The following is a 25,570-nucleotide window of genomic DNA, read 5'->3' as shown; positions in this document are numbered from 1 at the left end:
TATAGGACTCTCGTGCAACTATATTTTGGGAATCTTACTCTCGTGCAACTATTTTTTGGGAATCTTACATCATCCAGAAACACAGCTCTATTTTTAAATTCTAGTACTCAGTTAGAACATTGGAATCATGTTCTTCCTGGGTCTTAGTTATTGTATAAAGCAACTTGATTTCAAACATGCTATTAGAATGATAATTTTATAACAGGTTGTTTCCTTTAAAGACGCGCGTTTGTCAATTTTCTGATGCTTTATCTTCAAGATTGATTTCCTTAACTTTTATGCTTATGAATGTGCAGAAACCACAAGTATATTCATTGATTTATTCGCTGTTTTACCAGTTTAGCCATTCAAATCTACTCTAAAAGTGAAGGCAGAGGACTATCCTATAAACTACAGTTAGTCCTCTTGATGCAATGAAGCCAAAACATTGCTACTCTGGAATCTGACAAATTGGCACCAGTGCATAGGCAAAAGAAAACAAATAGAAATAGAAATGCAAAAGCTCCACAGAAACACACTTCTAGGATGAACAAACAGTAAATGTAGCAGCAGCTCTTTTTTAGCTCGTCGCTTTACAAAAGAACTAGCAAAACTACATCTCTTATTAAAAAATCCGAAGATTGAGGCAGTACCAGTAGTAGCAACTCCACATACTTCTTAACAGGGGAGCAAGATGAGTTAACTTCAAAAATGCCTGCCAAGATTATGGACCATTCCTACTTAGAGAACTTCTCTCGATCATGTGGAGAGGAATAGTCGATATTTGGACCCTGAGGAATAATCCCAGAAGGATTGACGGTCGGATGGCTTCTGTAGTAAAACTTTTTGATGTGTTCCATGTTGACAGTACTGCTCATGCCAGGTATTTGGAAAACGTCTTTGGTATAATTAAACAGACTTGGATATTCACGAAGTAACTTCTTGTTGCACTTGAAGTAGACAGCATACACCTGCAATTATGGAAAACCACTTGGATAAACACCCCAATGTGGAAGGAAAAGGATGAAGCCCTAGATCAATAAAGCTGTGGCCACAGTAAAGTATTTGTCCCATGCTCGTGCAATCATAAAATTTAGTATTCACAAACAAACTTCTCAACACGTATTTTGAATGTTCTTTTTTAATAAAAATTTGGAAAAGAGATCTTTTTATTATGCGCGCACCCCCCCCCCCATCCCCCTCCCCCTCCCTCCCTCTGTCTTTGTGGCAAAGTCATTAATCATATGTGAAGATGAGTGAGGTCCTTGTACTGTGTCGGCCGTACCAACAGACAAATGCAAAATCTTGTAAGAAATAAACTAAAGATTTATCTTCACCCACCTGCCCTGCTGAGAAATTAAGTAGAATTGAAAGAGTTAAAAGAAAACACATGATATAAAGGAGATCATCTTGAACATGTCGATTTTCTAAGACAATTCCCTCAAATCATTTTATCCTCTGTATGTATCATTTGCACCCTCTGTTGATCATTTCTATTCTTATCCAATATTGTTTTAGCTATATCCATCTTAACATCCACATTTCTATGGCACTCATCTTGTGGATATGTTAGTTCTTGATGGTCTAATATCCCTTCCAATATAAATTACCAACAAAAGATATAACAAATAAAAACAAAAAGAAATATATAACATGTAATATTGCTAGTCTCAGTACTATTCTATATGTAACATGTTATCTCCATAATTGAAATGTTTTAGTCCAAGACTAAGCTTTCAATTACAGCTCTCAATTTTCTTAGTTTACGAGTCAGAGTCACCCTCTGACTTAGCTAGGTCATTTAAAGTAGTAATAGGGTCATGTTTGAATATCTTGGGTCCTCTCTTAGTGAATTTTAGATGCAATTCTTAAGGAATGGGAGGTCCATTTTCAGACCAAAGTGAATGTCTATTTTTGGATCACCCTCCAAGATCTTACCACATGACTACTTGGCAAATATATGCCTAGTCTTCTATAGCAGGGTTGCAGTGTGAGGAGACCAACTAGTTTTTATCATATCAATGGACTTCTGAGCGGTCCAGACTTTTGGGAGGGTAAGCACTGATGTGATCTGCTCACCATGAACGGATGATCGTTACACCAATAAATTTTGAAATTGCAGTAGAAAGGAGGAATCCGGAGCTTTAGCATTCAAAATGTATCAAGGTTAACTCCAGGATGAACTAAACAAATCTTGAACGGTCTCATGAGCGTCAATTCAGAGGACTAATTCCTAATCTCCAAGTTATTAAATCTTTATTCTATTTTTTTTTTTTTTTGGTGGAAAGAAATGTTCTATTCAAAGAGTAATACTTTATGCGTGCTACTAACTTTGTCTTAGTTTACGAGTAGCCTCCTACTTGCTAGGTAATTTAAAGTAGTAACTGAGTCATGTTTGTAAATCTTGGGTACTCTCTCACTGAATGGAAGACACAATTTTTAGGAAATGGGAGGTCCATTCGGATCAATGCAGGCAGTTGAAGGCCTGTTTTTTCAACACCTTCCAAGAGCTTAGCATGACTACTTGACAAACATATGCCTAGTCATTCATAGATAAGTTGATGTTATTAGGAGATCAACTGGTTTTATTGCTATCAATGGACTTCTAAGAACACGAGTTCAGACTTTAGGAGGGTAAGTACTGATGTCAGCTGCACACTATAAGGGGAAGACTGCCACATTAATAATATTTGAAGTTGCAAGAAAAAGAAGTATCTGAAGCTTTAGCATTTCAAACAACTCAAGGTTAAATTTTGAATTAACTATTTATTAGCTTTCTAGAAATTTGATGTCCCTTATAACATCTCGAGTAAAGCTACATAGCTCAACCCAATTGACCATGACACTGCAGTGATAAGAGAAGACAAAAATCAACATGCATAAAAGCAATCTCCTTCCTAAATATTCCCTCTGAATTTTCCCTTTTGTTTATATTTCTAAGACCGAATAATTTACTTTTAGCAGGCATAGGTTACATAAAGAAACATTCACTTACCTCGTCAAACCTAATCAGGGTGACAAACAAGCGAATATCTGCTTCAGTCACTTGATCTCCACATAAGTATCTCTGCTTGCTCAGTATCTCCTCACATTTGTCCAAAGCTTCATACACTTTTTGCACTGCCTGCAAGGACACAAAGCTAATCACTTTTCCTCAAATAGAACTGAATGAAGACCTGTTAGTATTAAGATGTTTAGCAAACTACTCCATTGAGTTTTGCTGTCCTATTTCTACATCAGGTAAAATCACCTCATCATAAGTCTCTTGCTTCTTTGCAAAACCACATCGATATACTCCGTTGTTTATTCCATCATTAATCCACTCATTTACTTCATCGATTTGTGATTGCAAATGAGGAGGATAAAGGTCCAAATCTGCATTTCCAGCTATGTCATTGAATTCACTATTAAACATGCGTATTATTTCTGCACTCTCGTTGTTCACAACTGTCTTCAGTTTCTTATCCCAAAGAACCTATTAGAAAAAACCAGACCATCAACCAACAAAAATATGAATAGACTAAGCAAATAAATGTTAATAAATATTCTTATTTATTGATAAAACAATACCGGAACTGTGTATTTTCCGGAATAGTTTGTACTTGCAAGCTCATAAAGCTCCCTTATGCTTTTGGCTCCATTAACAGGATCAGGATCAGCTCCTAGCTCCTCGGTGCTTGATGAAGCAAAAACCCATCCCATGTGCTCGTCACTGTCCTTCGTCCTCTCCCACTTAGATTTAACAGACTGCAAGAGAAACATGAGATCATTGAGAATCGCAAATTGATTCCAGGATACAAGTTCAGTCAACTGCTTACTGTGAAACTAATGGCTTGGTCAAGGCCTTTAATCTTCAAGTAGGCAAGGCACCTTGATGCCCATGGGCAACCATATGATATATAGAGGTGGTACCTCCCAGATTCCACTGGAAAACGGGAACCGGGGTCTTTTGAGATGAAATTACGGAAGGTTGAAGCAGTTCTCTCGGAAGGACCAGTTGCTGACATCTCATCCACGGCGGAACGAGCCAATTGTATTCAGTGCTGGAAACGGCTAGTAAGTTCAGAGAATTAGTACAATGTTCATCCTTTGGAACAAGAAGCATAATTGAATATGATACCGCATCTAAAGAAGATGTCATTTTTTCAACAAAGCACGTGATACTTTCACTAAAGTTTTTAGAGAAAATGTAAATGATGCAGTCGATGTATCCAATTGAATAACACTAACATATGCTCCATGTTCCTGTTAGTACAGAAAAATATACCTACTATGCAGAAAATACACAATACAATCGCTGTTTCGTTATATTAAATTACAGCACTGCTTGTTCTATTGTCTTTTCTATTTAGCAAAATTCCTTCTCATTTTTGCTCAGATACGATTCACAGTTCATCTCAAGAACTTAAAATCTGGCAAAACATTATAAATTCAGAATCCAATTCCCTTTACCTATCGTTTTCTCTTTGTGAGCTCAATTTGCTGAAACGGGAACCAAGAAATTCAAAAAATTAAACTCTTTCATACAACAAAATAAACCATCAGCTAAAACCCTGAATCAGAATAACAAGTTACACAAAAGACCATAAAAGTCCTCTCTTTTTTTATTTTTCTTGATCACCATACAAACCTATCTGATACTATTAAACCACAAACTCAATAATTCCTTCAAGATCATGAATTAGGCAACTTGTGTAAATGGTTTTCAAAACCATAAATCACTCAAACACAGACAAGAAAAGCAGAAACATCAACTTTCCCATATCTCCAATCAACACATTAAAAGTGCCTATAAACACATAAAAAGTGCATATAAACACATTTACTCTAAGGGGTGGCTGGAAAAAAGATTAAGAACTGAAATTAGTTGATTACCTTGAAAAACAGCTGTTGTATGTCAGTGTTTGTACTTGGACTGCTCTGTTTATAAAAGGAAAATGCATACTTGTATATATTGAAGAAAATGATCAAATAAAAAATGCAAAAGTAGTACCTGTGCCTGGTTGGATGGACTTACGTCTATACTCTATAAGGTGCAAACAGCATAAGCTAAAAAAAATTAATTGGGATAGTCTAACTTTTTTTTTTTGACTTATAAGTTATTTTCAGCTTATAAGCTGCTTTAGATAAGCTAAGTCAAATGAGCCCAATTATTTTTTTGAGCTTATTTTAAACATAAAATGACTTTAAGCTGATCAATCAAACACTCAAAAAAGCTAAAAACAGCTTATAAGCAACTTATAAGTCAATCCAAACGGGCTCTTAGTCTATTTTATTGCTATTATTGTTGATAATAATATGAATCTTGAAAATGACACCTATAGTCACGATGTTGTCTCTATACATAGACTAAGTGGGGGAGTTTTCTGTTTTTTGTTCTTTTTCTTTTGGATAGGGACATAATTCCTGTTTTCCTTTTTGGACCAAGGATTGGGAATAGTAATCTTTTGCCAAAACGGGTACAAATGCACATTATAGTTTGTTTCAGATATAAATTTTAATTGAGAAGTAATTTGATCGTCTTTCAACTAAGAGTTTGTTTGGATTGACTCATTTTAGGTGTTTTTAAGTCAAAATAACTTTTAAACACTCTTATAAACTATATATAATATAAAGTTAGACGTTGACAAGCTTATGTTACGTGGCAATCTTCGATGACCACTTTTCCTATTTATCTTTTTTTTCTCCTTTTTTTGATTTTTTTTTTCTTTTTGTTCCAAATATGCCAAAGAAGTGAGCTGCCTTTTCCCTTCTATTGTCCGTATTTAATTGCCCATTGAATTATGGTATTAAAAACACTATATCAATACACACCAATTAAGATTTAAGAATTTGGAAGAAAAAAATAAGGTGTAGTAACTTAAAAGTTAGTAACGGAAAGGACAATGCTTACACCGAGCCCTACATTTTGACAACCTTTTGTTTTACACAGAACGTTTCATTTTTTTAGAGTTCTTATATAGTTTGTTTCCTTGGTTTTGTGAACGTGGTAAATAAAACATATAGACCCAACTTTGTAACCATGCAAGAGGATGGAATAGAAGTAGATAGCTGCTAACTGGTCTTTGAAAATTTAATTATGTGTTTTTTATCCTTCTAGGTTCTCAATATTCGCTTGTCGCATTATTTGTCTTTTTCTCCTCATGATATTCGTAATTTGTTTTCTTCTCCAGGTATTGGATTTGGCTTCCCCTTCTAACAGTAACAGATATGCATTTATTTTGATGATTTATCTTCTCCATTTTGTTTTGTTCAACTATAATGCACATTTAAAAAAAAAAAATCTTTTTTCTTTATCTAACTTTCCTGAACTTCTCGAATGTGCCGAGGGATCCTTCTTACAAGGGCAACAACCAGCAGTGGACTGGAGAGTAGAAGGAGCAGTGTTTGTTTTTTATAGCCTCTTTCTTCTGAGATAACATTGAAATTAAATAGAAGCATTATTAGTTATTATTATATCAAAAATTTTACACTATTGAATAAGTTGGGAATAAGAGATCCTACGAACTTCTGCAAGAAAAATGTACTATAACATTTTGTGGTTACCATTATGGTAGGAATAGATTGCAGACAAACTTAAAGTTCTCTTGTCCTTCTTTAACCAACATTGATAAACTCTATTTCCTTTCTTGTAGTTATTACTGCCTCCGTTCACTTTTATTTGTCAACTATTTTAAAAATATATTTTCACTTCTACTTATCAATTTTCGCGTATCAAGAGAAAAATAATTTATTTTTCCTGTTTGACCCTTAGCATTAATTACTCATTCTAAATCATTTTCAAATCCAATAAAATTATACACCAATTAATATGGGTATTATGATAAAATATACACTTCATTTATTATTTTTTAAGGAATGTGCAAAGTCCATATTGGACAAGTAAAAGTGAACGGAGGAAATAGTAAAAGAAAAAAATTACAATATTGAAGTTAGTGTTTTATACTAAGTCAATTATTATTCCTTTAAACATTCTTTTGTGTGTGAGTGATTATGCATATACATAATTTAGATTTGATCGATGACATAACTATTTACAAAATAAAAAGCTTATTGCAGTAAACTAGAGTAAAGATTGATAAAAAAAAGGCTGATTCTAAGCTGATAATACTGTTTACTACCGGTGTTATATCCTCTAGAATGATCGGCTATTCTAGATGCACAGTAGTTGAAAGACTGAAAGTCTTAAATAAAAATGTAATTCCTTCTTTTAATTTGTATTTTGTCAGTTATAAACTTCTTTTACTATTTTTTTTGAGCATTAACTTCTTTACTTTTTAGTTCGTCTTCATGTTATTTAAATATTAAATAGAAGAAAATTATAGAGAAACAAAAGTCCTATTATCTAACAAATGATATGTAATTTAATCAAATATATACGATTAATTATCATCTGCATATAAAAAAGTTAATCCATTCTCTTTCTAATAATATGCAACAATATCTATTAGTATAAATTTACTAATGTTGTTTATAACCGCGCGAAGCGCGACCCTTATCACTAGCATTTGAATAAGATTAAAAAAAAAGTGCATTTAAGCACTTGTTTTTAAGTCAAAATAACAAAAATAAGTCAAAAACCATAATTTATTATTCATAACCTATGGTTTTCGGCTTATAAGCCATAAGTTATAAGCCCATCCAAACAGACTCTAATTAGGAAGTTTTAAATTTGTATTTTGAAAAAAGAACTAATTTCTTAGCAAACTCGAAATCACAAATAATTTTTTTTTCTTTATCGACTTTGGTTAAACTCGATGGCAAATTTAGTTGGTGATAATGATGTTTGGCAAATGTATGTGATGACGTAGAGAGCATTGTGTTGAACTCTTTTAGTTTAAAAGGAAATCAAAATGGAGTATTTTATACGTTAGACTTAGACCAAAGATATGGAGTAGCCAAGATCTCTTTTGCTACATGACGCTTACATCATCAGTGACCACATGCTTTGTTTGATACCATTATCATTAAGAGTAAGAGTAGAAATTTCATGAAATTTAAACTAAATGGATCTCTAGCAGTTTTTTGATGAATAATGAAAGAAGGTAGTATTATATTAAATTGTGTAGAGAAATTTCCTCTTTGGGAAAGGTGTCACGGTGATACAGTTTTGAGAAGAGAAAAAAGAAAAGAAATGAGAATTGTTAATTAATGAAAGATTAAGTTAATGTTCATCTACTTGTCAATTAATCAATTTTGCGTCAATTCGTATTCCATTTAGTTGGTAACGCTCATGTACATCAATTTCTACCAGCAAAAATAACAACATAACCAATGTAATCTCATAAATGAGGATGTAGATCATTTTCTACCGTTATACTTTATTCTTAGCTATATTGGTTCGAATACATATCTTCTATGATAACTTCTCTTCATGAAATTTTATATTCATTACGTCCGCTTTTAGGACATTTAATTACCATATTGTTGCTCCTATGTGATCGTGCATTTTAACTTTAAAGGACCTCCTTCATTTTTAGGGTCATTTTCTGGATCACCATACAAACTATCACCATACTTGCACCATATAGTAGCTGCAATTATTTCTAAAAGAAATTCAATATTATACTTTAATATATCCGTCTAAATATCTACAATTTTCTAAAATACATCATGTGAGTGTGTTTGGTCTTAGAGGTAAAAAAAATTCACTCTTATATACTACTGCTTATCTCACGATTGTTATGTCGAACTCTATTTTAATGACTTTGTTATGTATTTGCTATCGCATAAAACTTCTTTACCACTCCACTTCAAGTATCCTATTTTAATTTGATGATCAATAGTTTCTTATATCATATCATTCTTATAGAAGATTGTGCGAAGATACTGAATATTTGAACTTATTCACCAGAAATCCGTTTGATCTCACTTCACCTTTGTCTAAACTCCTAAATCATGTACAAGCATCTCAAGTTATCAGCCAACTGAACTAGTTACTATAAACACTTGCGATAATTTTCATGGTACAAGATAATAGAAAGCTGTAAAAACGAGGTGTATATCCAAACTGTTAGCCACATTGCAATCAAATATCACAATTCACACACTCCTCTTAGGGGTCGCTTGGTTACGGCATTACAACCTTTTGTACTACCACAAATCTTTGTGGTGACTTTATTAACTTCCCAAGTGAAGGTCAAAGATCAAGCTTCCTCTCGTCCAAAAGGTGATACATGATGTTCTTAACGATACCAAAGGAAATAAAAAAAGAAATCAATAAAGAATAAGAAACTATAGCCATTTTGCATTTCAGAGAGAGCTCAAATGGGCATTTGCAGCCAGTTTTGAGTTTAAGACTCAAGCAAAGGCATCAGCCTAGCTAGGAACAACTGCATATGACCTTAACGATAGCATGTCAGCAACATCATCCATACATCAATGCCTCCTTTTATATATAGTACCTTTGGCTAGCAATTCTCCGCATACCATGACAGAGAAACTCAACAAGTCTAGAATTTTTCCATTTACGAAGTACAATTGATATTCGCCACTCTTGGTAAAATGCTTCATTCTTCACAAACTCAATAAGAGATAGAGAAAGAACTTAAGATTGGATTGTCAGCCTGGAAATGGAGGCAAAGATTGAGTTCCATGATGCCTAAATAGATTGAACAAGCTAAGGATTGTCTGATGTAGCCTGCAATGCATACCACTTCTGTCAACAAAAATGGCAATTTCCTCTGTAATGTCCAATCTCAAGAATCTGCAATGATGACACCAGAGGACTTTCTCTAAAACCATGATCTTGCTGAAGAGGTTTATGCATCAAAATCTAAATGAGCGGAAACCAAAACCACCTTCTGTACAAGCAACTATTTAGCGATGACTAGAGCTATGGTCCTGGATCTCCTTCCCTTACAAATGACTTGACAGCTGCATAGTCAGCTAGCCAACAACTTCTGACATTAAAAAGAAGGGATAAGGTGATTGGTATTCGCAGTCAAATAACTGGCCCCAATCATTCTCTCACGCTGTACAATAGTTTCTGATAACTTTTTTTCCTCATTTCCCACTATTGTATGAACACTGATTATGTACAAATGAAAGAAAAAGAACGATACCTGATTTTCCTACTACGAACATTTTGGTAATTGTCAACTTCCTCATAATGTAAGGGAGGTTTACTGGAGCTTCTCTTTTGAGCACATCATCACAGTAAATTCATGGAAAGAGTTCCATTCAACAACTTGCCCCGGAAAAGAATCTTCCTCAGCTTGGCCATCTGCCTCAACACAAGATCAAAAAGATCACAAATAAATAGACACTACAAATTAATTTATAACTATTGGAGCTAGGTTTCATTTCTTTAAGCACAATCCAGTTGGGACAAAATTGCAGCAGCATGGTATGTCCCGCTCATCTACATTTTATTATTTACTATACAAGTTGGAGTATTCAATATTAAGACTAACTTATTTTTTATCAACTGAATTTCCATCTCCAGCTCTCTTTCACATTGACCTGAAAACTTAGCACACATTACGTCGACACATTTCAATTGTAAGTCCGTCACGTTCAAATTAGGCGAAGGTGTAACAGAATGGTACACATTGTCCTGGCACCAACAATACAAATTAGAAACCGAGCGTAAGCTTGGTGAAGATAGTTCCGCATATTGCTTTCAGTTCTGATCCGGTGTTTTCATATCTTCTCATACTGCTCAGATTGTCTTGAATTAAGATTGATGAAAAAAGAAGGAAAATGAACAATTTCAATCTTGATTTACCCCAGCTACGTGAGAAGACTAAGAAGGAAGAGGAGAGGTCACCATTCCACAGACCGCTAAAATCCACATAGCCCAAACAATGTAGACTTCTGAGAAAGCTACGCGCTTCTGGTCAAATCAGTAAATGAGCTCAGCACTTGCTTCTTACTTTTCCATTGCCCGTGTCAAGCAGTAGTGTGACAGTTCAGCTTTAATAATCAAGCTGCAATATCATCATTGCTGAATTACGTGTACTGAAGATAAAAAAATTAGCAGTGTTTGAAAATCCAAAGTAAAAGCGAAGACAGGTAAGGTTAAATCCCAACATCATTGTAAAAAAGTGAAAATGTCTATTCCTGAATTTTTTTCATAAGCATGCTCGATGAAGAGTGGAACAGCACAACCTTGCTCAATCAGACTTGAAATACTTTCTGAAATCAGTTCAAACCCAAATTACTTGACCTCATTCTGTCAATGACTCACCAATATCCACCAAGTCAAGCTGACACAAGCTAATATTCCCTCCGTCCTGAATGAATGACGTGACGTGGAGTAGGAGGATCAACTGCAAATTTTCAATAAACACCCTATTTAAAAGATAGAAATGGTAACTAGAAGAATAAAAAGGTCAAGTAAATCAAGGAACTTTTTTTTGGATACTGCATGATGGGTGGTGGAAGGATCTTTCCATTTTACTCTCTCCAAATTCTAGCTGTTTTATTGCTTTAGTCTAATCTGATATAAATTAGTGAAGAAAACTGATCCTTGTTATGGGAATTACAGAGAGATTCTAACCCTAAGAGGACAAAGTGATCAATTTAACTTGCTATCTGCATACCCATCAAATAGCCCTTCGGTTGTTGTTCAGCAAGTCACAAGATCACTCTGCCATAGGTTCTCCTGTGTAAGTGAAAATCATACTTATAGGCTGAACATAAACAAACTCAATTCAACATAAAAAGCTTTGGCATGAAAAGGGTCCTAAATAATTGCAATACTCATGGAAAAAGTGCAAGTAATTGGGCACCCACATAAAGCAAGGCACAAAAAGAATCAGCAAGTAGCACATGTATACCGATCATAGTTTTCTGGATAGCAAAACAAGTAAAATAAAAGCATATGAATCTTACCAAAATCTTTTGTTATCCTCTCATTCATACTAGAAACAAGGTCATAGTTATTGCTTTCGTAGCAAGCAGACATAAATGCTGCAAGAGTTACTCGATCTGTACTCTGTTGTTTGTCTAGCAGTTTATGGAAAAATAGAGCAGCTACATCCACATTCTTTTCACTGCAGAGCTTCCTGACTAGGGTAGATACGGTTCGGATCCAAAGTTTTTTGTCTAATCTATCTAAGAGGTGCATCGCAATGGTTGGTTCATTGTTCTTGCAATACTCATAAGCTACAGTCAGCCGTGTTACTTCACATGGGGGAATTCCTTTATCAATCATTGTATTGTAAAGTTCTCTAGCGTCATCTAACTTCAATTCCTTACAAAGCCCACTAATCAGAGCACTATAAGTGAGGCTATCAGGTGCACAACCATATTCTCCCATCCTCTGGAAGTACTTCTTGGCCATGGCCACACTTTTATCTCTACAATATCCGCATATCATGGAAGTACAAGTCTCTTTGGTAGGTATCAAACCTAAACTTACAGCCTCATCAAAGAGCTTTTCACTGTCTTTCATTTTCTTTTGCCTACACAAGGAAGAAATTAATGTGGTGTACGTATACATATCAGGGCTGATACCAGCTTTGACCATCTTACCAAAGAGGGCAAAAGCTTGTCTGTTATCTGCTAACTTGCAGCTTTGAGATACGAGAATGGTGTAAGTTACTAAATCTGGAGAGATTCCACTTTGTATACCTTTCTTCAGCATCTTGTAAGCCTCCTGAACCCTTCCCTTTTTACATAGACCATCAATGACTGTGTTATACGTAAAAATGTTAGGCGCCAAACCTTTTTCATCCATCACGCGCAAGAACTCATAAGCAACATCAAAGTTTCCTACTTTACAGTACCCATCAATGAGAGCAGTGTAGGTGTTGGTATTAGGGACCAACTCTTGTTCTTGCATTCTGCTTAGAAGCATCTCTGCACGATTCATTTTTTCCTGCTTGCAGTATCCAGCTATCATAGCTGTATATGTATGCACATTAGGCTTGTAATTGTCACTCTTCACAAGTTTTAGGAATAGTCTAAATGCCTTATCCATCCATCCCTTCTTGCAAAGACCATCAATCAATACAGTATGAGTGAAAACATTCGGTTTCAAACCTTTTCTAACCATTTCCTCTAACAACTCAAACGCATGCTTAATTATCCCTTTCTTACACAATCCATTTATCAAACACGTATAATTGATAACGTTCGGAGCCAACCCCAATTCAATCAGTTTATCAAAAACCCACAATGCTCTATTAACAGACCCCTTTTCACAAAAAACACTCGTGATCAAAGTACACGTCGCATTATCAACAAGAAACCCCCTTTCTAGCATTGCACTCAACCACCTATCAGCCTCTACAACTCTTCCAATCCTACAATAAGCAACAACCATCGACTCGAAACAAAACGAATCAGGACACACCCCTCTTTCACACATTTCACCAAACACCTTCTCAGCCATCTCAACATAGCCCATCTCATTAGCAACACTAACAACAGAATTCAAACTCTGAGCATTCAAAATCAAACCTTGATTTTGCATCTCAAACACCATATCTATAGCCTCTTTTAACATACCAATCTCACAAAAATTCCTCAACATAAAATGCATAACTTCATGGGCTCTCTCAAAGTTTCCATTTTTAATCAAATACATAGCTAAAACTATATAAAGCCTCATAAAATGCCTAAATTTCACATACCCCATAGCCCAATAAAAGAAACTCAATGCCAACATTGACCCTCCTTCATCAGCAAGTGATGCAACAACAGTTATAGCCTGTTCTTGACTCAAATACTCAGAATCTATAGGCAATTTCAATTTAGGAAGTGTGGCCTTGAAATGGCTATTTTCTTGAACTTTACAATATGAATCACATACTAAAGAACATACCCTTTTGACAACTGAATCAAAATTTGAACAAGATAAAGACAATGGGTTTGTTGTAAAACAATTAATTTGAGTGTGGCACCAAGAGGGGTTAAAAAAATTAAAGATATGGCCATTGAGGAGTGTGGTAGAAGGTGTAAAATGGTAAAGTTTGTAGAAACGATGAAAAGTAAAGGAAATCATGAAAAATATTTGTTCTTGAGAGATTATTAGCCTTATATTCCAGGTTAATTATATACTATAGTGCATAAAAATTAAATTCAATTGACAACAGATTCAATAAACTTCACAGAGGATATATAAGGAAAGTGGAAACTAAGATATACATGTATTAAAACACAACGAGTATCAACTAAGATAGGAAAAGAAACAATTGAGAGTTGGCTTAGTCAAAGGTGTGTTTTTTTAATACGTGATAATTTTAGGTCGGAGAAGGAATAACTGATAGTTAGAATAGGAAAATCGTGAAATCGTAATAGTGTTTTTGACACGTATCTTTTTTTATAAAGGTTATTAGGTTACAAGAAAGCGTGATACTAAAGTTTATTTTCTTGATGGTCCCATAATTTGGGATTAATTGATTATGTAATAGTAATTTTTTATACAGAAAATGATTTTTGTTTTATATCTTTGCTCTATTTTTACACATAAGAGATACTAACACTTATTTCTGAATAGCCGGGATATGGACGGTTCCTAATTATCTTTCATCTACATGCCTATTTGTTCAAATAATGTTTGGTAGATACATAGCTGCGACTTAGGACTCGTTTGGCCATGAGAATTTTTCACTTTTTTTCGATTTTTTTTTATTTTATTTGGAAATCTGCGTTTGATCATGAAAATTCCAAACACAATTTAAAGTTGTATTTGAAATTTGGAGAACACTTAGTAGCCATTTGGCCATAGATACCAAAAAACAAATTCACTTTTTTTGGAATTTTTGAAGCTAGAGTTGTGTTTGGTCATAGTTTTTGAAATTGTAGTTTTTGGTGAAATGTAGTTATAAAAAAGTGAATTTTTTTTAAAAAAAAAGTTTTTTGAGTTTTTGATATTCCAGAATACAACTTGAAGTTGTATTCGGAATATTTATGGCCAAACGCCCAAAAGTGAAAAAAGTAAAAAAAAAAAAATCCGGAAAAAAGTGAATAATTTTTATGGCCAAACGGCACCTTAAAACCTTGTTTTTACTTTTTCTCACTTTCACTACATTCAAACAATCAAATATTCTTTGCAAAAATTATAACCAAACACAACTCAATCTTCAAAATTCCAAAAGAAGTGAAAAATATTTGATTTTTATGGCCAAACGCCTACTTAATTACTTTTATTCTTTTACTATATACATATCGCTAACTTCTACCATTCTGTTTGGTGAGCATGCTCAGTCTGTGTAGAATAGGGAGACATGTCAAGTCCTTCTCCCACATAGGATGTGTAATTTATAAGACGGGTCAGAGCGAAACCTCTCATAAGTCATAACTATAAGCAGATATAACCTGTGGAACTGATTTAAAGCAACAAGAAACGTATAGTTGGTGTTTGGAGGGGGGGGGGGGGGGGGGGGGGTGACAGAAGGACATAGCAGTTCTTAGTGCAACTCTAAGGCTAGTTTTGCTCCATTGAAGAAATTTCACCAATGGTTGTTCAATTTGGTAACCCAAGCCAAGACAATTGACCGATAAATAATAAAATATTGACAAGATAACAATTACAATACCCAAAGTTCTTTGCCAAGGATCTTTTGCTTTTATATCGTCATTAATTGATTCTAGGTACTCAATTTGAAAATGTTTTATTATTAAGATGATAAAAAACATGGGGTACTTTCATAAACACAAGATATATAAGAGTTAATTATATAATATACAATTAATTTAAATATTACAAATTATGCAACTTAAAGCTACAAATAAGGAGATTATTGCTATGAATAAATAGCTAAAAATAAGGAGATTTTCTATATTAGTGATAACATAATTAAATGTATATAAAAACACAATAATTGCTTACCTAAAAAAGATCCAGCACAATCTAAGCAAGTTAATTCATGAATTTTAACAAAAAAAGAAGTTAATACATGAACAAGTATGTTATTGTATCTGTTATATATTATATAATCTTTTGAACAAGTATATATATTATTCCATCTATATATTGTATATTGTATACTATATATATTCATATATATTGTATATTGTATACTATATATTCATATATTATGTATATTGTAATATTATATGCTATATATACAAAAGGTATTATTATATTATATATTGTATATAAGATACAAACTTAAATATACTATTTTCTACTATTATATTCACAAATATTTACTTTTTTAGGTATATTTTCATGTGCTTTTCTTATACCATATATCATATCTTTTCATGTTCTTTTCTTAATATTGATGTATTCAAATAATTTCTTTTAGTCATAAAAAGATAATTGCATCAATCATCAAGTGAAAATAGAAAAGAAGAATAAAGAGGAAGAAATGAAAGGAAAATATCTTTCGCATACCCCATAGCCTCATAAAATGCCTAAATTTCACATACCCCATAGCCCAATAAAAGAAACTCAATGCCAACATTGACCCTCCTTCATCAGCAAGTGATGCAACAACAGTTATAGCCTGTTCTTGACTCAAATACTCAGAATCTATAGGCAATTTCAATTTAGGAAGTGTGGCTTTAAAATGGCTATTTTCTTGAACTTTACAATATGAATCACGCACTAAAGAACATACCCTTTTGACAACTGAATCAATATTTGAACAAGATAAAGACAATGGGTTTGTTGTAAAACAATTAATTTGAGTGTGGCACCAAGAGGGGTTAAAAAAATTAAAGATATGGCCATTGAGGAGTGTGGTAGAAGGTGTAAAATGGTAAAGTTTGTAGAAACGATGAAAAGTTAAGGAAATCATGAAAAATGTTTGTTCTTGAGAGATTATTAGCCTTATATTCCAGGTTAATTATATACTATAGTGCATAAAAATTAAATTCAATTGACAACAGATTCAATAAACTTCACAGAGGATATACAAGGAAACTGGAAACTAAGATATATATATATATATATATATATATATATATATATATATATATATATATATATATATATGTATGTATGTATTAAAATCAGTGTTTTAAAAGGCAATTCTGGGACTCGCCTCGGGGCTCGCTCCGAGGCGGGGCACTAGCAAAATGCCCCAGGGCTCACGTGCGGGGCTTAATTCCTGTGAGGCTTACGCCCTAAGCACCCGATTGTACGCCCTAAACACGCCTAACGCACAACGCTCGGGGCTCGCCTAACAGTTCTTACATAATTATATGTTAAATTCCTTAATTAAAACCGTTGACCCTCATAATTCTTTAACAAATGATTGATACTTAATAATTTTTCATTTACCGAAATAAGAAAATTGGGTATAACTCAAATAACAAGTCGTAGTATTGCATATTTACTATATGAGAACATCGTGAGGGTGAATATCACTTAATATTTCTTTTAAGTATACATAATCGAATTGTGAATTTTGACTTGTCATTGGTCTTTTGTCCTATGTATCAAAATTATCATATTTTATTATTTCTCTATTTGAAAGTAATTTTATTTTTATTCATGAAGGAGTTACGTTTCAATTATAATACTGATAAAGTTATTTATAGAGAGATACAATGAATAGTATGATAGTAATATTGTTGTAACAAATTGTGATTTTTTCATTGTTTGAAAGTTAAGATGTTAGAGTTGATTTGCATTTCATAATAGTTTTTATTTCATTGTATTGTTTATACTTGTAAGGTTATATATATATATATATATATATATACTTTTCTTTTATTTTTTATGTAATTTTACCTATTTAAAAATATTTATTATAATTATATTATTTTATGAAATACAAAAAATTAAATACCCATGGGGCTTACGCCCCGTGCCTCGGGGCTTACGCCTCACCGAGGCATATGTAAAACGCCCCGCCTTACGCCCCTGCCTTTTTAAACACTGATTAAAACACAACGAGTATTGACTAGTTGGCTCGGTGGAGGTGTGTTTTTTTTTTAGGGCTAGGCATAAATACCGAAAACCGAAAAACCGAACCGAACTAGTTTGGTTCGGTGTTTGGTGTTCACCGTAAAAAAATCGAAACCGAAATAGCCGAACCGAAATTTGATAAAACCGAACCGAAAACCGAACGCGCATCGAAATTTAATACATTACCCAAAAAAAATTAAAATAGTCCAGGTCCATTAAGTTTAAAGCAAAAAAACTCAATTGTAATAAGTCCTCTTTTGCATTTGTATCCTTAATTTTCCACTTCAATTGAGAAAATCAAATATCCTTAACAAAAAAAGATAACTAGGATGTGTCTTTAGGATTAATGTATGTCCTTTATGTGTTTTCTTAATTATTCTTACGGTATGTATATAACACATAGTAATCCTATATCATGATTATAATTTTCTGTTCTTGTGTATCCTGTTTGTTTGATTTTGATTTCCATTTATCAGTTTTATGTTTTATTGCTTTTGAGAATATGAATTAGTGTCAATGGAATCGCTTCTAATATTATATAAAAAGAAACGAATTGAAAAAACCGAAACCGAACCGAACCGAACTTTAAAAAACCGAAACCGAAAGAACCGAACCGAGAACTAGTTTGGTTCGGTGTTCGGTGTCCACCTTCAAAAAACCGAACCCGAAATAGCCAAACCGAAGTTTGATAAAACCGAACCGAAAAACCGAACGCCCACCCCTAGTTTTTTTAATACATAAATGGTGATAATTTCGGGTAGAAAAAGGAACAATTGATAGTTAACTCGTGAAAACGTGACACTTATCTCTTTTTATAAAGGTTATTAGGTTACAAGAAAGCGTGATACTAAAGTTTTATTTTCTTGATGGTCCCATAATTTGGGATTAATTGATTATGTGACAGTAATTTTTTATATAGAAAATGATTTTTGTTTTATATTTTTATTTTATTTTCACACATAAGAGATACTAAGTACTAACACTTATTTCTGATTCGTCGGGATATGGACGATTCCTAATTATCTTTCATCGACATGCCTATTTGTTCAAATAATGTTTGGTTGATACATAGTTGAGACATTTTATTACTTCTATTCTTCTACTATAGACTGTATACGTATAGGTAACTTCTACCATTCTGTTTGGTGAGCACTGAGTATGCTCAGTCTGTGTAGAATAGGGAGACATGGCATAAGTCACAAGTATAAGTAGATATAACCTGTGGAACTGATTTAAAGCAACAAGAAACGTATAGTTGGTTAAAAAAAACAGAAAGACATGGCAGTTCTTAGTGCAACTCTAAGGCTAGTTTTGCTCCATTGAAGAAATTTAACCAATGGTTGTTCAATTTGGTAACCCAAGCCAAGACAATTGACCGATAAATAATTAAATATTGAGAAGATAACAATTACAATACTCAAAAGTTCTTTGACAAGGATCTTTTTGCTTTTATATCGTGATTAATTGGTTCTAGGTATATTTGAAAATGTTTTATTATTAAGATGATTAAAAACATGGGAACTTTCATAAACACAAGATATATAAGAGTTAATTATCTAATATACAACTAATTTAGATATTACAAATTATGCAACTTAAAGCTACAAATAAGGAGATGCTATGAATAAAAAGCTAAAAATAAGGAGATTTTCTATATTAGTGATACAATAATTAAATGCATATAAAAACACAATAATTGCTTACCTAAAAAAGATCCAGCACAAATGCACAATCTAAGAAAGTTAATTCATGAATTTTAACAAAAAAAGAAGAAGTTAATGCATGAACAAGTGGTAAGGACTTAATAGCTCAGTTGATTGACTACCTGAACTTTCATCTTATTGGTGAGGGTTCGAATTCCCACATTATAATCTCATCCCCATTTTCCCTTCCTCTGCCCTATGCAATAAAAAAAAAAATGAACAAGTAAATTGTTGTATCTTTATATATTACTAGTATAAGTACGCGCAATGCGCGGATAGACTTAAAGAAAAGTAATCGCAATATAAGTTATACAATAACTACAGTAAAGAACCTGAGAGTACTCTTGTTAAATAATATTTTAAATAGCCAGAAAGCACCGAGGGTAGAGTAATTTGTTTGATGGGAACGAATGATGCCATCACTCATTTCAAGTACAAATGCCACATGAGCAAAATTTAAATGAAATATGCATCTTATATCATGTCAAGTGTCAAAAAGAAAAGCAAAGAAAACTCATCCATTGTTTCAAATTAGTCAAGTGTGGAAGTCCACATCTGATAATTTATTGCTGCACTATTAGACACACTTTGAGTATTCTCCAAAGGATAATTTTCAGCAGCCTGAATTTGTCATTTTTCCTCCACCACATTTTGAGTTCTTGTTCTTTCCTGATTCCACCTTCAACTTCATGACTTAATCTCATGATCGAACTTCAGTAGATGCAGCAAATCATGAACCTGTGGGTCGACAAACAACGATTGCTTCATTTTTTGGAGAATATCCAAAAAAATTACAGTTGATTTAAGCTAGTAGATCGAGGAAGCAAAATAGATACTCCAAAATGAAACCTTGCTTATAATATCACAAAGCAAATACTTTAAACACAAAAAAAAATTGCTTCTAAATAATATTAGCCATGTTTCTGAAGTGGATAGTTTTTCAAGGTCAATTATATAGTAAAACCAAGCAAATAATTCAACTACCCTAAAAAAAATTGTTAACTACCGTGAAAATACAAACATTCAACGATTTCACGTAACAATCAATAGTTAGAAGCTCTTTAAAATGCACACCACATATTTTCCGACGCTAATTACAATGTCTGACCTATTGCGTAAAATAAAACTTAATAAGATTAAGAAACAAACTCGACATTTAGGAGTTTATGATTACTAAAAACAACAAAAGGTGAATAAGAATTGTTAACCACCGTGAAAATTACAAACATTCAACGATTTCATGTAACTATCAAGATTTAGAAGCCCTTTAAAATGCACACTACATATGTTCCGACGATAATTACAATGTCTGACCTATAGCATAAAATAAAAATTAATCAAATTAAGAAATAAACTCGAGATTTTGGAGTTTATCATTACCAAAAGCAACAAAAGATGAATAAGATTGTGTGCACACTGCATATGTACTGCATATTGAAAAGATTTGAGCGTGAAATGTCTATCACCAACATATCTTTTTTTTTTTTTTCATAATCACCAACATACCTTTACCCTTCTTATTTTTTGGTATTTGTAGGTTGACAATTTTAAAAAATCTGTCCTTATCAAATGTTTGGAATAATCATGTTCGTTAAATTTTTTGAGTTAATAATTAGATTTTTCAGATAATAGTTAGATTTAAATTATAAAATACGGCAATAAGAAAGCTAACCATTTTTTCAATCAGGAAGGGACTTTGTTTTACATGATACGTTTGAGGACTGAGGTGTGTACATTCTTTTGTATCCTCATTCATTGACGTCGTTACTTTAGAAGCACCTATTGTGTCTCACGGACAAAAGTTCATCAACATTGTCACTTGTTGTATCTCACAAATGAGGAAATATTTTTTCTTTTATGATATCACTACCTTTTCCATCTGTGTAATCAACATATTTCTGTTAAAGTAATAGCATTGTTCCGAGAATAAGTTAACAAAAAAGATAGAAAAATGAATAATTACTCGCGCGTAAGTAAATCTATTAATAGTGATGTCACGTCCCAAAATACCCGCTAGACGTGATTGGCACCCGGCAAACACCACCCGCCAGGCGAACCATATATCATACTTTTAATCATTTGCAAAAGCACTAAAAGAAAATAAGTGCAGGTCCAACAACGTTATTAATGATAAAAATGCGAAATAGTCGCCAACCAAATCCATAATCGATTTATGAAAACCAACCAACGCTAAGATAAAAAGAATTTCTAGCCCACATCCCACGCTAAGACCATGGAGCATCTAACAGAGTTACATGAGTTTGAGTGTCGGGACATGTAAACCCAAATTAAAAGAAATAACTAGAAATAAACTAGATAAAGCTGAAATGGCTGCCTCCACGAACAATGCGGTGTCTCACCTCAGCAACAGAATCCACTCACGAAGTCTTCAATTACCAGCCTCGTTTTCAACGACAGTAGCTGCATGGACATGCAGGTAAGGAGTGAGTTATACATAAATATAATCCAGTAAGATCCTCGACCCGCCACTTCAAATACCCTTGGAACAAGTGTTAGAAAATACAAACACACAACAAGCACAAAAATATTATGCACATGAATATATCATTTATATAATAGCAACCAAGGTCCAAACCACTGTTTATCAAATATATTATATATCTCAAGACAATTTACACTACGAACCGTCATAAGTGGCAGTTAAAGAATTAGTCAACACTATGAATCCACGGCAACATACACAATGTACCAAATATGTCAGGAAGCATACACAATGCTAAGGGAAGCATACACAATGCCCCAATATCATCAAGAAGTATACACAATGCTAAGGGAAGCATGCACAATGCCCCAATATCATCAAGAAGCATACACAATGCTAAGGGAAGCATACACAATGCCCCAATATAATCAAGAAGCATACACAATGCTAAGGGAAGCATACTCAATGCCCTAATATCATGGCTCACAGCTATATCACATCACAAAATAATTTATAAAGAGAGTTTTGGATTATTTGAAAATATAGTATATGCGATTGGCCTTAAGGACCACCGATTCTGCCAAGCACACGCTCGCCCCAACACATGGACCAGGCAGACCAAACATATTTTTAAAATGGGTTTTGAAAAGCAAGTACCCAAAGCTTAAAGTCTCACTTACCTCAAATTCACAATTTAAGCACACTTCCCAATAAATCAAAACCGCGTTCTCGAGTCTCCGGATTGCCTCAAACTACACAAAAACGGATTTAGAATGGTCAAAACCCTTAGAGTAAACCACTTCTATATTTTTAGAGGCTTAAACGGTTAAAGTCAAATTTTAAAGGACGAAAATGCCCTCTGGTCAATGTGTTCAAAACCCGACAAGACTTATGTTTTCAGAAAGACCTTAACGAGAGGATTCCAACGATATATAGAAGTCTAAAATTCGACGCTATTTGCCCTTTCAAATCAATGATTTTGATTGAAGAACCCTAGAGCTAAACTTTCTCAATTCCTCAAAATATCCCCATGTTTTCACCATAAAGATTCACCCCTAATTATGTAATAAACTTAAATAAAATATTAGAGTCATTACCTTGATGATTTGGGATGAAAGTTCTTGTTTTTATCCTCTCTTTTCCTTTCTTTTGCTCCCTTTCTTTTCCTTTGTCCCATTGTTTTTTTCTCCTTCTGTTGGCACGTTTTCCTTTTTTTTATTTCAGCAATTTAGTGATTCACATATGATGGCTTAGCCATCAGAATTTTAAAGCCCCCTTTTTTTTTTCTTTTTTCCCTTTCCTTTTCCTTTTTGGGCTTGGCCCACTAAATTGCTTCTTTTTCTATTTTCTCTTTAATTCTAATTACGAATTTCTTTTCTTTTAAATTCCTTTTAGCTAAAATTACCAACTAAACCCTTATTTAAGAATTGGGTTATTACATTCTCCACCACTTAAAATAACGTTCGTCCTCGAACGGATCTAGATCATACCTGTCGCGTCAAATAATTGAGGATATTTATCTCGCATATCCATCTCAGACTCCCAAGTAGCCTCCTCGGTTGGATGATTACGCCACAACACTTTGACTTAAGCTACCTTCTTCGACCTCAATTGTCGCACTTGCCTATCAAGAATAGATATCGGACCCTCCTCATAAGTCAAATTTCCATCGAGCTCCACATAATCTGGTTGAATCTTATGGCTATCATCACCAACATATCATCTTAGCATAGACACGTGAAATACAGGATGAATATCAGACAATCTCGGAGGTAAAGCAAGTCTATATTCCACTAACCTAATTCGATCCAAAATCTCATAAGGACCAATGTACCTAGGACTTAACTTAACTTTCCGACCGAATCTCATAACTCCTTTCATAGGGGATACTTTTAGAAAGACTTTTTCCCCCTTCATGAACTCCATATCACGTACTTTCTTATCTGCATAGGACTTTTGTCTGCTTTGTGTTGTCCGAAGCCGTTCTCGTATCAATGCAACTTTTTCCAAGGCTTGCTGAACCAGATCTGGACCTAATAGTTGTGCTTCGCCCGGTAAGAATCTCGATGAATAAAATATCATAATCATCGTCATTATCATAGAACATATCTCCTCTCTTTCTCATAGGAAGCTCTTAGAAATCTTTAGCCTTCAACTTTGGGATACGAGAAAGTCATGGAAATATAAAGGAATCATAGTATAGGAGTCATGCCTTCGAAAGAAAGGGACTAGCCTCACACACCTTTACGTCTCTTTAACTTTATCGACTAAACGTTTCCCCCTCCAAGCTCACGATTCTACATTCAAGAGATTTTGTACTAAAATTAGATAATTGGAAGCATACTTGTGTCAAAACTAAAACGGCTAAGAGCTAACGAAAATTGGACAACATTTCCTTTGTTCCAACAACTTCCTCCATATGGTAAACAACTCCCAAATATCGATAACAACACCCATAATATCATAATCAATAAACTTCTTCAAGTTAAACATTATTCAACTCTTAAAATTCCCTTTCAAAGTCATCCTTAACCATAGCTACAATGCAACACTATATCCATTTTCATATAATACTTCCTCAATATCATTAGTATCATTCACAACATGATTATACTCATGGCATAACAAGAATTATGATTCAAGAATATCATTATTTCCACATTTGAGCCTCATATTCTACTTTCTTCCCCAATCCAAGTCATTCAACCACTCAATACTCTTAATAATATGAAATGAATACAAAACTCACCTATGGTGATGTAGGAATGGACTTTAGATGAAAATACTTTACTTGAGAAAAAAACCCAACTTCAATTCCAAGAGAATTCTTGGCTTCCATCAACACTAGTGAGCATCCACACACTTGATTCTCTTGATTCTTGGTGTTTAATCTTTGATTTTTCTTGGATTTGTGTTGATATGGTGAGTTAATGGGAGCTTTGAGAGGATTTAGGGTTTTATTGTGGGTGAAAAATGAGGCCTAATTCGTGGGAAATTGGTATATAAAAGTTGGGGAAAAAATAATTCCACCGCCCAATTTCTGGAAATCTCGGGAGTAGTACGTGTTACTGTTCATCACATACTTTGAAGCACGTGATGAACAGTATCACGTACTTTGGGGGGCAAAAATTTTAAGTTCTGGAAATTTTTGCAAAATACGCCCAAAAAGTACGGGACGTACGTTTTTGTACGGGTCATTTTTCCTCCGTACTTCACAGGAATGCGATCTGTCAGTTGTATTAGAAAGAAGACTCGCTGAACTTCAATTTACATAGGTTATGGATTCCGTAACTCCTCATATTCTAGGAGATATGCCCCTGATAAGTTGGGCCAAAATTTTTGTCAAATTTTTTGTCAAGGTTTTTCCAAATTTTCAACGAACCTATTTTCTTCGATTCGCTTGATCCCGAAACCTTTAAATACATGTCTAACACTTATTAAAAGACTTCCTTGACTTTATAGGGTATCATGGCCTCTCTGGACTCACGTTAGTTTGCTTATGACGACGCGAAAATCCACGAGGTGTAACATCCTTCCCCCCTTAGAAACATTCGTCCTCGAATGTTAAATTATTAGGAATTCTACAAAAATTTCGCCAGAGTTTTCCTTGTAACTATACCACTACCAGCC

At 33.7% G+C, this 25,570-nt stretch overlaps 2 protein-coding genes across 18 annotated transcripts; both read right to left on the bottom strand.

The window, feature by feature from the left end:
- Positions 1 to 464: 464 nt before the first annotated feature.
- Positions 465 to 4,994, bottom strand: LOC132621440 (uncharacterized). Of its 3 annotated transcripts, none has more exons than XM_060335708.1 (6): positions 4,855 to 4,994; positions 3,798 to 4,022; positions 3,550 to 3,726; positions 3,230 to 3,454; positions 2,975 to 3,103; positions 465 to 950 (listed from the first exon to the last, which is right to left on the bottom strand). In XM_060335708.1, exons 2-6 carry the CDS (start codon positions 3,984 to 3,986, stop codon positions 717 to 719), a joined length of 954 nt encoding a protein of 317 aa, XP_060191691.1. In that variant the 5' UTR covers positions 3,987 to 4,022; positions 4,855 to 4,994; the 3' UTR covers positions 465 to 716. The 3 variants fall into 3 exon arrangements, with proteins under 3 accessions (XP_060191691.1, XP_060191692.1, XP_060191693.1); XM_060335709.1 differs by having other exon boundaries at positions 3,798 to 4,032; positions 4,855 to 4,991; XM_060335710.1 differs by lacking the exon at positions 4,855 to 4,994 and adding an exon at positions 4,432 to 4,809.
- Positions 4,995 to 8,979: 3,985 nt separating this feature from the next.
- On the bottom strand, positions 8,980 to 14,237 carry LOC132621806 (pentatricopeptide repeat-containing protein At4g19890). 15 transcript variants are annotated; one of them, XM_060336242.1, is made up of 5 exons: positions 11,818 to 14,236; positions 11,171 to 11,252; positions 10,044 to 10,910; positions 9,780 to 9,881; positions 8,980 to 9,685 (listed from the first exon to the last, which is right to left on the bottom strand). In XM_060336242.1, the coding sequence occupies exons 1-2, from the start codon at positions 13,931 to 13,933 to the stop codon at positions 11,200 to 11,202; spliced, it is 2,169 nt and encodes a 722-aa protein (XP_060192225.1). In that variant the 5' UTR covers positions 13,934 to 14,236; the 3' UTR covers positions 8,980 to 9,685; positions 9,780 to 9,881; positions 10,044 to 10,910; positions 11,171 to 11,199. The 15 variants fall into 15 exon arrangements, with proteins under 15 accessions (XP_060192225.1, XP_060192226.1, XP_060192227.1 ...); XM_060336243.1 differs by having other exon boundaries at positions 9,780 to 9,878; XM_060336244.1 differs by having other exon boundaries at positions 9,780 to 9,867.
- Positions 14,238 to 25,570: the final 11,333 nt, after the last annotated feature.

The sequence above is a fragment of the Lycium barbarum genome, chromosome 12, assembly GCF_019175385.1.
Source record: "Lycium barbarum isolate Lr01 chromosome 12, ASM1917538v2, whole genome shotgun sequence".
Taxonomy (NCBI): Eukaryota; Viridiplantae; Streptophyta; class Magnoliopsida; order Solanales; family Solanaceae; genus Lycium; species Lycium barbarum.
Note: the sequence above shows the minus strand (reverse complement) of the source record. Positions and strands in the feature narration are given on the sequence as shown.

What these genes read in the sequence shown, in the direction of transcription:
- LOC132621440 (XM_060335708.1), bottom strand. Translation starts at nt 3,986, where the DNA reads ATGTCAGCAACTGGTCCTTCCGAGAGAACTGCTTCAACCTTCCGTAAT. An exon ending in ACCAAGCCATTAGTTTCACA is followed by an intron (nt 3,727 to 3,797) that starts GTAAGCAGTTGA and finishes TTTCTCTTGCAG; the next exon opens with TCTGTTAAATCTAAGTGGGA. An exon ending in CCCTGATTAGGTTTGACGAG is followed by an intron (nt 951 to 2,974) that starts GTAAGTGAATGT and finishes CCATAATTGCAG; the next exon opens with GTGTATGCTGTCTACTTCAA.
- LOC132621806 (XM_060336239.1), bottom strand. Translation starts at nt 13,933, where the DNA reads ATGATTTCCTTTACTTTTCATCGTTTCTACAAACTTTACCATTTTACA. An exon ending in GAGGATAACAAAAGATTTTG is followed by an intron (nt 11,253 to 11,817) that starts GTAAGATTCATA and finishes GAAAATTTGCAG; the next exon opens with TTGATCCTCCTACTCCACGT.